The sequence below is a fragment of the Semicossyphus pulcher genome, unplaced genomic scaffold, assembly GCF_022749685.1.
Source record: "Semicossyphus pulcher isolate SPU_LCO1_2020_fin unplaced genomic scaffold, fSemPul1.0.p SCAF_2, whole genome shotgun sequence".
Classification (NCBI taxonomy): Eukaryota; Metazoa; Chordata; class Actinopteri; order Labriformes; family Labridae; genus Semicossyphus; species Semicossyphus pulcher.
Genome location: NW_027211693.1, coordinates 28,033,977 through 28,043,763, shown reverse-complemented (window position 1 = coordinate 28,043,763; position 9,787 = coordinate 28,033,977). Strand labels below are relative to the sequence as shown.

The following is a 9,787-nucleotide window of genomic DNA, read 5'->3' as shown; positions in this document are numbered from 1 at the left end:
GCAACTAAAATGTCCGGGATTTCATCTTTAAGGACTATTCTGGGTAGTACAATTTAGTTGGACCCTTCATTTCATTTGACCTCACATCGAGGTCCCGACCCCCAGTTTGGGAACCCTTGATTGTTTAAACACCGGGGCCACTGGTCGGGTTAGTCATGAGGGTTTGGCTATTTGTATCCCAGAAGGCCTTTCTGCTGTCCCCAGGGGGGCAAATGCAAACCAGGGCAGATCAATGACTCTGAAAAACAGAAACAAACACTTTGATAAAGGTGTGTAACGGATAAAAACTGAAAGCGGTTGATGGATAAACAGTGCAAATAGCTTTTGTTAGTTTGGATAAACTGTTATTCTTAGTTAAAAGGATGGATAAACATGATTAATTAATAGTTAAAATTGTTAAGATGGTTATAAGATAAGACTTTGGGATGCCTCACAAAAATGTTTGAACTAGTCCGCTATCTAAAGGTCAAGTTACATGGTTGTAATAACAGAAGGGAAAGTAATAAAAGATAAGATAAGATTTCAGAGATAAACACAGATAACAAACATAAATAACAAAACATAACATTTAAACAAAGGCAAATACTACAACTTAAGCCAGCTTGCCACTGACAAATACAAAAAATCTGATGTCATTACAAAACTGTACATAGCTTTATGACCATTTCCTCTTTCATAATACTTTGCCGCTCCTTTTCTTCACCTCCAGTTTACGGTAAACCTTAAGCAACAGAGCGCAAGTTTACCTGAAATTGAAACTGAAAGTATGGCGATGACCAATGGGGCGGAGATAAAAGGAGAATTGAATTCAATGGAAATTTCTCTTATCCAGAATACAGGAAGCCATCAAGGTGAGTGCCACATTTACTCTTGTCTCATTGCAATCTACTTTTAAAGGTGTTGAATTAACTGCCCCCTGGGTCATTAGACTTCCCCCTCTCTTGCTCATAATGGAGTAAGGGATCATCACAGACAGAGATCAGGTTGGTTTTAGTGCTAAAAGGAACTTTCTTGAATTTATATTATTTCCCTTTCAAATGGAGGCAGTGCTAACTGAGGTACAGTGCATGTGACACTTCATGGGACATTCAGACTATCCCTGCGTTGCATTGTGGTTGTACTTGAACCCACAGTTGGATGAATGTAATTATCTAGCATGGTGTGAAAAACTTGTTAGACATGACTGTGGATGCACGGAAACAACATTTACCGTCTAAATCTGTAAAATAAGATGTAATATTATAATGTAAGCATTTTAATCTGGGTGTCTATAATTAAAGCAAAAATTAAAAGAAATTTGCCTGACCTTTTTTTTTTGCACGTGGAAACATCCAAGTATTTTGCATGGATTTCCCTTGTGATTATATCAAGGAGAAAAACACCTGTCTGCTGATGTTATAAGAGCTGAACAGTGGTTCCTATGCAATGTATAAACCTTGATGTCCAAAATAGTATTACTACTTACTACTATTAATAGTAGTAGTATTAAACACAGCGATGTTTCTACCTGAACTACCACATTATAATCAATTTAACTGCCACCGTTACTTCCTGCCTACTTTTAAAGATGACTATTCTAATATAGATTTTTCTGTGAGGCGCTGTCTCTTTTGCATTAACCCATACATTTTATATTTTCACTTAAATTTGAGTTGTTGTTTGCATTTTGTATTATTTGTATTTTTGGAGCTATCTGGCACTGTAATTTCCTTCAGGATTAATAGAGTTTTATCTTATCTTCTCTTAGACTTTTTTGGGGGGTGAAATGGCCCTATAAGCCTCTGAGAGGTCGATACCTCTGGTTGATCAAAGCGTTCACTGAAACTGTTTCTTAATAACAGATGCAGTCCCTCCGAGATCAGGATGCTCTCATCCCTCAGCCGCGTGGGACTTTGCCTAAGATGAATGCTGCGGCCTTGGCTACCAGCACAATAGGGATTATCCTGTTTCTGTCTCCTGAAAGGTTTTTTGGTTGGGCTGCGATGGCAATGCTAATCCTGACCTTTGGCCCTCTGCTGCACGGGCTCTGTCTGCTCGCAGAGGAGATGCTGTACCATTGGAATGCAAGGTGAGAGAAAAGAGTGTTTGTGTCAGTCAGTGTTTGTGTAGTAACCGGAGAGAGAGTGAGGTCTTATTAATGAAATGTGTCATTGATGTTAAAATGCTAAACAGAGGACATAATACCATCTATCCTCTGTTTTTTCAAGGTATCGAAGCCAAGGGCTGCTGAGCCATGTGCTGCCAGCCTGTGGTTTGGGAGGAAAGACACTGTTTACTGCAGCGCTGGCAGGCCTTCTGCTCTACCTGGCTGGAGATCCTCTGCCACTTGACGGCCAGTGCTGGAAACTCCTCTTCCTAACCTCAGTTCTTTACGCCCTTTTCAAAAGCCTGGGAGTCCTGGTGAGGTCCACGCTGGACACACAAACGCGTCTTTCTCTGTATTTCGGGGGTCTCTGTCTTTCTCTCTCTCAGTATTCTACAATACAAAATAAGATCATTTGAATCATCATTTGAGTCATTTCAGATTGCAGATGTGTTTCTGTCCAGGTAGTTTCCAGGTTAACCCTGTGACTGTCATGAAAAACACACAACAGCATGCTTAGGAAAATGATAATCAACAGTAGAGTAATTTTTGGCTTTCACGCTACAACACTTAAACATGGGTACAGCCCAGTCTCAGTTAGCATGTGAACATCTGTAACTCTCCAATCCCTATTAAGGACACGACTACACCATAGATCAGGCAAAATACAGCTAGGAGTGGACTCTTTGGGCATCTCAACCTTGTTTGTACTTTAGCTACTACTACAATTTTAGAATTATGTTTCAGATAATACCACATAAACTCACATTGCACTTTGCTCTTTCAGTTTCTGCTTCTATGGCTCTGATGTGGCTTTGAGTCTTTGAAAATCTAACCAAAGAGTTTTGATAGTTGCCCATACTATTACACACTATCAGAAATGAGAGAGCAGCGTTTGTAAATCAGCTCATCTCAGAAGTCATTCACATACCCCAGCCTCAGTATGAGAGTTTCAATTTAGTCATGTTTAATGGTGTTTGTGAATGCTCATTGTAGTGGTGATCAGGCTGTGCACTCACAAATCTACTTGGTCCTATGAAAGGCAAAACTGTCCTCTGGCCTGGACTTAATGCACATTTAACCTGCCTTCAGGTTTCACACTCATCCTACCAATGAGCAACTAGGCTGCTTCACCTTTCTTTATATCGACATAGTATCAGCATCGGCTATACTGACTACATGTAGGCTATACTGACTACATGTGGGCTATACTGAATATATGTGGGCTATACTGACTATACATGGGCTATACTGAGTATATGTAGACTATACTAGGCTATACTAACTATATGTAGGCTATACTGAATATATGTAGGCTATACTGACTATATGTAGGCCATACTGAATATATGTGGGCTATACTGAATATATGTGGGCTATACTGACTATACATGGGCTATACTGAGTATATGTAGACTATACTAGGCTATACTAACTATATGTAGGCTATACTAACTATATGTAGGCTATACTGAATATATGTAGACTATAGTGAATATATGTAGACTATAGTGACTATATGTAGGCTATACTGCACACTGCACAGTTGTATTAACTGCCATCCCAGTTATCAGCCTCCATAATCTCACAAATAGCCACTTATTATCTACCACTCTGGTAAGAGAAACCTTTCACAGATGAATCATGTCCCTTGACCTGTCTTACAATAGTAGAAAAATGCTTCCAATATGAAGCTTAAGTGTTTTACAATCATCACACTGTTACCTTGTACTGACACACAAGAGGCACATAATACAAATAACTTTGCTGACTCAAATTGTTTTATTCACTTGAGTTCAAAGATTGGACATCAGTGATTATAAGTTCCCTTTATTTTCATGCTAAACGGTCACATCATATTTCAAATACACTTCAGTACATGAATCAGTGAGTGAATGACAGTTTGCAGTTCAGCTGTATGCTTAGTCAGTGTGTGGCAGCTGTAATATTCAGTTCAGTACAAACACCAGGTCTAGACAAGCAGTTGACTCATTCACATCATTATTGTTTGGCTGTCTTTCAATAGGCTTATAACAAGGAAGTAAAGTACTGAAAATAGTGTGCTGTAACTCAACACTAAGCTAACAATAGTTCTCTCAGTCACCAGTGAGCAGGGCTTCACTGCCTATTTATTTAGTGACAATAGTGATTAAATATTCAATTGAAAGATTTGCTGTCAAACATTTGTTCGTAGGTTTACTAAGCACCTCTACTCCACACTTAACACAGCCCGACAAAGCCAACTAAGACTATCTAAAAACTGCGCCTTGTTCATAAACTTTGGCTAACAGCATGTTAGCTAACAATAAACAGCTGACAGATAAGCTAAGTATTATTAGCATTTTGCCAGCACTGGCAAGATAAATCTCATGGCAGAGGTCTAAAATATCTTTTGTGATTCTGTACATGTTAATAGAAAAAACAGCCCAGTTTAAGCACAAGAGCTTAACTTCAGAAAAGAACAGTCCCTCTGTAGGAACACTTCCTGAAGCATCAGATGATAGAAATTGAAATGACATATCTGGAGTAAAAATAGGCTCAAATAAAGTCTTCATCAGCAAGAATGAACGTAGCAGTCACACTGCCCTCAAAGAACAAAGCTTAGCCTTGATGTAGCTGTTTCTGTCGCTGCTTTTGTGCTTAATTATGTCTAAAATATATTTGTCCTACTTAGGAAAGGGCAGCTTGGGCACAGGGATGCCCTTTTCTTCAGCCTGACACCATGGGAAAGGTGTGAGGCACCTTCAGAGCAGAGGTGACGTGTTGTGACATCCTTCTGGCTGTTTCTGGTGTGCAGGGTCCATCAGAGGTGGAGGTGTCAGACATCTGCGAGGGAAGGAAGATGAACGTAGCCCACGGCCTGGCCTGGTCCTTCTACCTGGGCTACCTGCAACTGGTGATGCCACGTCAGTAACAGCAAAACACAGCACACACATACACACACAAGTCCATTTGAGACTCCACTCCCTTCAAACCTAATATTTGGTGATACAGCTGTGACCCCTTTTTGAATGATTGTGTGTTTGTGTTTGTTCAGATTTGGAGAATTCCATCGCAGCATTTCGTGCCTGCCATCAGGCCAGCAGCTCCTGGGGTCGCAGCTCCAGGAAGCTCTTCATCCTCATACCACTAAACGCCAACATTTCTCCCAAGCTGGAGGACGAGGATAACAATATCGTTTTCTATGACAACCTCCCCAACACGGAGATTGACAGGGCAGGAGTCCGGGGGCGGGTCTACAAGCACAGTGTCTACAGAGTTAAGGACGAGCATGGGAAGGTAGGCGGGGATGTGTAGGATTGTAAAGAAACTCAAAGAGGTTGACGTAATAGCTGAATAGCTGTTTGCCATTTTTTAAGAGTAAAAGATGTTAAAATATCCCAGCATGCATTGCGTAAAAAAGACAAAGAAATAGACAGGTCTCCTGCCTTTCTCAGACCTGTAAACCCCTTTAGTTTTTATTCATAGATACATTTAATTGCAAATTAATGAAGTATCATATTTGCATCAGATAGTCAGAAACAGATTATTCTCTGCCAAGTTATTAAAGCAACAATAAATCAGTCAAACAGAGAGCCTGCAGTGTGAAAGCCCCTGAGCTACTTGTTCTGTAACTCAACTAACTTCTTAAATTTCTTACATTTGCTCCTGTACTGTACTTAAATATAATAATATATTACTTTTACTTTACTCAAGCATTTTAAGCTACTTTATATTTCCACTCCATTACGTTTAAGTGATATTTTGCACTTCCTACTCTGCAACATTTATCTGGATACTTTACAGATTAGGATTTCACATACAAAACTTGTTTACTGTGATATGCAACTATTTGTAGATAACTTTTGAGAAACTGTTTAGTCTAAAAAATGTCCATCAGTGGGAAAACAAAAGACAAGAGAAAAGCAGCAAATCCTTCATTTCAGCCCACTCCTGAAGCTGAGTAATAATCATATCTTGAACAATACTTTATTGATTGACTTCAACATTAAATTAAAAATTAGGAACATTTACTGTTTTCCTGTGAAAACCTTGTTGGTACACGTCTGACATAGAATTTAAATTCTACTTCACAAATAAAAGACTCTCCTAAACGTATTTAATACACTCAAAGCTCCTGTGAGGAACTTTTGGTTTGTGTTGATTTTGGCGCCCCCTGTGGACACATCCGTACCTCTTATCTCTTTGCTGATTTTGTCCTGAACATGCTTAAGTGGTAGTTTTTAATAAAAAATCTCATCTGCTTTCTTTAACAGTCATATGTATCACTCACTTTAACTTTTGCCCTGGAAAATGTAAACAAAGGCAGCGTGCAGTTAATCGCTTCGTCTGACACCTACCCCCCACCAGCAGTTTCAGACATTAAAAATAACTACATAGAAATAACCAATCTTGTCGCTGATGGTCTGGTTTTGTTTTGTAGCTCATATAGAGTAATCAGAATTAATTTTAGTCTGTTTCATAGCAAGTGAAAAACTCCTCACAGGAGCTTTAATCTAGCTGTGCTTTTCAACATTGATGATTGTACTTAAATAATAGAGTACTAATAGTAAAGAGTACATCACCTCCAGCATGCTTTTCCCTACCATGGCCCAGCATTAGTACCACCTCCTGGTTAAACCTGAGAATGTATACATGGAGAACTCACTCAGCACGACACAGTAACAGCACCATCTACCTGTACAACGTGGTAATCAAACATGTCTAATGGTTAAATGTCCATGTAATGTATCTATCTCTGCTTGTCTGTTGTGTTAATGTGTGTATGTGTGTCTCTCTGTGTAAACAGGCCCATGAGTGTGTGTTGGAGTACGCAACTCCTCTCCTGACCCTTTACAAGATGTCCCGGGAGAGCAGCGCTGGTTTTGGGGAGCGTGAGCGCAGACAGCAGGTGTTGCTCTTCTACAGGACCCTACAGGACATCCTGGAGCACTCGCTGGAGTGTCGCAACCAATACAAACTCATCCTGCTCAATGGTAGGAAGACACGAAGTGTGTGTCTGTGTGTATGTTTTACAGGTAAACCGTATACGCACCTCATTGCATGAGAGAGGGTGCTTTTGAGGATGATTTTTCTTCATAAGTTCTTTTGATTTAAAAAAAGGTTTTGTTCATTCTAAGCGACCTGAAAAACTAAAATGACGGCTGAAGTAAAGTCAGAGAATAATTTTTTACTTCAGGGCTTATAAACATTTGTATCTTTGCCTTGGCAGTAAGACCCCTTTCCATTGAATGAAAACTCCTCTGAGTGATTTAAGCAAAGTGACTTTACTGTCATAACAAGGACTCTTTAAAAAAGAGGGAGCTTAAAACAGTGGCAACAATCAAACAAACAAACCATAGATCAGTGGTTCTCAAAGTGGGGTCTTCAGACCCCCGGGGATCCATGAACCATAGTCTGGGCGTCCGCAAAATAATTACAATTAATTTATAAAGTTATAATGAATTATAAAATTGTGCTGTATCATTAAAAACTGCATGTGTACACATGACGACCATTTGCGGTAATGAAACAAGCATATTGTGTCCTTTACTCCCGCCCACGTTTGCTTTGGACCAATAGAAACAGACATGATAGTGACACATCAAGTCAATCTGTCATGAATCACTCAGGTCACAATGAACCGTTCCTGTGGGTACTTAGCTTTGCTTATTAGACAGCTAGCTGGCTGGCGAGCCTGGAAAAAATATTTGAATCAGTCCACATCGTCAAGTGATGCTAAATCCAAACTAGCTACTAAATTGAGAAAATATGACATACATATATATAGATATACAGAGTATAGAGTTTGGTTTTATTGAGAACAGTGACAGGTGCTAGCGAACAAAGCTATGAAGCCAGCTAAGCTAAAGTGACATCTGATTACAAAGCACCTGGAAAATAAGCACAAAACTAAAGATTTTTTCTGTCGAAAAAGCGAGGAATACACCCGGCAAAAAACACAGATGATGAACTGGGTCACAACTTCAGAGAAAGCACAGAAGGCTCCTTATTTGGTGGCTCAACGGATTGCTAAAGCTAAGAAGCCACACACAATTCTACAAGAGCTCGTACGTCAAGCTGTGGTTGAAATGTGTGAAGTTATGCTTGGGACAGAATAAAAATGTACAATACAAGCTCCAATGGCATCTGAGAGTGCAAACAGTAGTAAGCATATGCTCAATCGATGTTACGATCATGAGGGGGTCCTTGAAAATTGTTCTCCACTGTAAGGTGTCCCTGGACCCAAAAAGTTTGAGAACTCCTGCCATAGATCATGTTTCTTCTTCTTGTAGACGAGCATGAGGATGACCCTCACTTCCTGTCCAAGGCCATCCTCAGACACCTGCAGCAGCAGGAGAAAGAGGAGTTCTGCCTCACTCCACCTCCTCACCAGGAGATGATGCACCTGTTCACAAGTTCTGCAAGTTCCCAGTCAAATGCTCCGCCTATGGGTGGAGACCTACACCACCCTGTGCCAATGAGCAGGGAGCCCCCGCTCATGTTCAGCCTGGAGAAACCTCAGCCACTGAAGGTGCCTGTTGAGAACACTGATCACTATCATGGGCTAACATGAACACGTGCTCTGACACAGGCAGACAGGATCCCCCCCCCCGCACACACACACACACACATCACCACATTCCTGTTCTGTCATATTTTAATGATTTTAAAAACACCTTAAATAAATGTAAGAATGTGATTAGAAACAACTTTTGTTTGAAGTTTGATTTGACCTTTTGTGTAATAAATGTTTCAGTGAGTGACAGCTGCTGACTCTGAGCAGCTACCTGAGCAGTGGCAGGAGGCAAGAATGGTTTAGAGACAGGAAGAGAAAGATACGTACAATATATCGTTGTCATTGTAGTCAACATCATTTAGAGTTTTGAATACCTTTGAATAATATAAATATTTTCTGGGAACTCTAAATTGATGTACAGATAAATCCTCAGATTTGACTCCAAATGGTGTGTGTGTGCGTATCCCAGACAGATTGTAAAGGGTTCTTATTTTAGTGCTGAGACGTGTTGCAATGTTGTTTCAAAGAGAGTTTATCATCCTTCCTCCCTCAGAGAACAGGACACAATCTCCTGCCAACATCAAGTTAATAAATTGTTCAGTCCAGAGTAAAGCAAAGGTGTCCAACAGTTCAGTCGGTTCATTCATTAGTCATAGCCACAACTGACAGGATTTAAGTTCCATTTTAAATTGAATTTCAAACATCTTTAATAAAGATATAAAGGGAGACAAAAAATTGTTTTAATTCATCAATTTTGCCACAAATTCTGAGAGTCATTGATAAGTTTTTGCTGGAGTGAAAAAGAGCATTCATAATGGATGAAATATAAAAAAATAAAAAACCAGTAGAGATTAAGTTCAGGAGAGTTCAGATGTACCAGAGTGTGTTTTATAACACTATAAACAAAAGGAACACTCACAAGACACCTGACACCACGCCTGTTTGTGTCTGCTCACATGCTTACACACACCTCATGACCTGTGGAGCTGCAGCTGAAACTGCTCGGCGAGGTTGCATCAGACGTGTTTACAGCCCGTCTGCCTGCTCAACAGAGCCGAGGTGAGAGGAAGGGCAGACAGAGCTCAACCAAAACACAACCGAGTTATTCATGCGGTTTGTTGTATACTGTGTTCACATGATGTACAAATGTAACAAGCGCAGTCAGACACTAATCAAACAATGGAGCCTTGCTTGATCAATGCTGC

General features: G+C 40.1%; 1 protein-coding gene across 1 annotated transcript; it reads left to right on the top strand.

Moving 5' to 3' along the window:
• The first annotated feature begins 774 nt into the window (after positions 1-774).
• Positions 775-8,734, top strand: sting1 (stimulator of interferon response cGAMP interactor 1). The gene is made up of 7 exons (XM_069670120.1): positions 775-851; positions 1,842-2,068; positions 2,208-2,400; positions 4,881-4,989; positions 5,121-5,362; positions 6,873-7,059; positions 8,359-8,734. Exons 2-7 carry the CDS (start codon positions 1,842-1,844, stop codon positions 8,637-8,639), a joined length of 1,239 nt encoding a protein of 412 aa, XP_069526221.1. The 5' UTR covers positions 775-851; the 3' UTR covers positions 8,640-8,734.
• Positions 8,735-9,787: the final 1,053 nt, after the last annotated feature.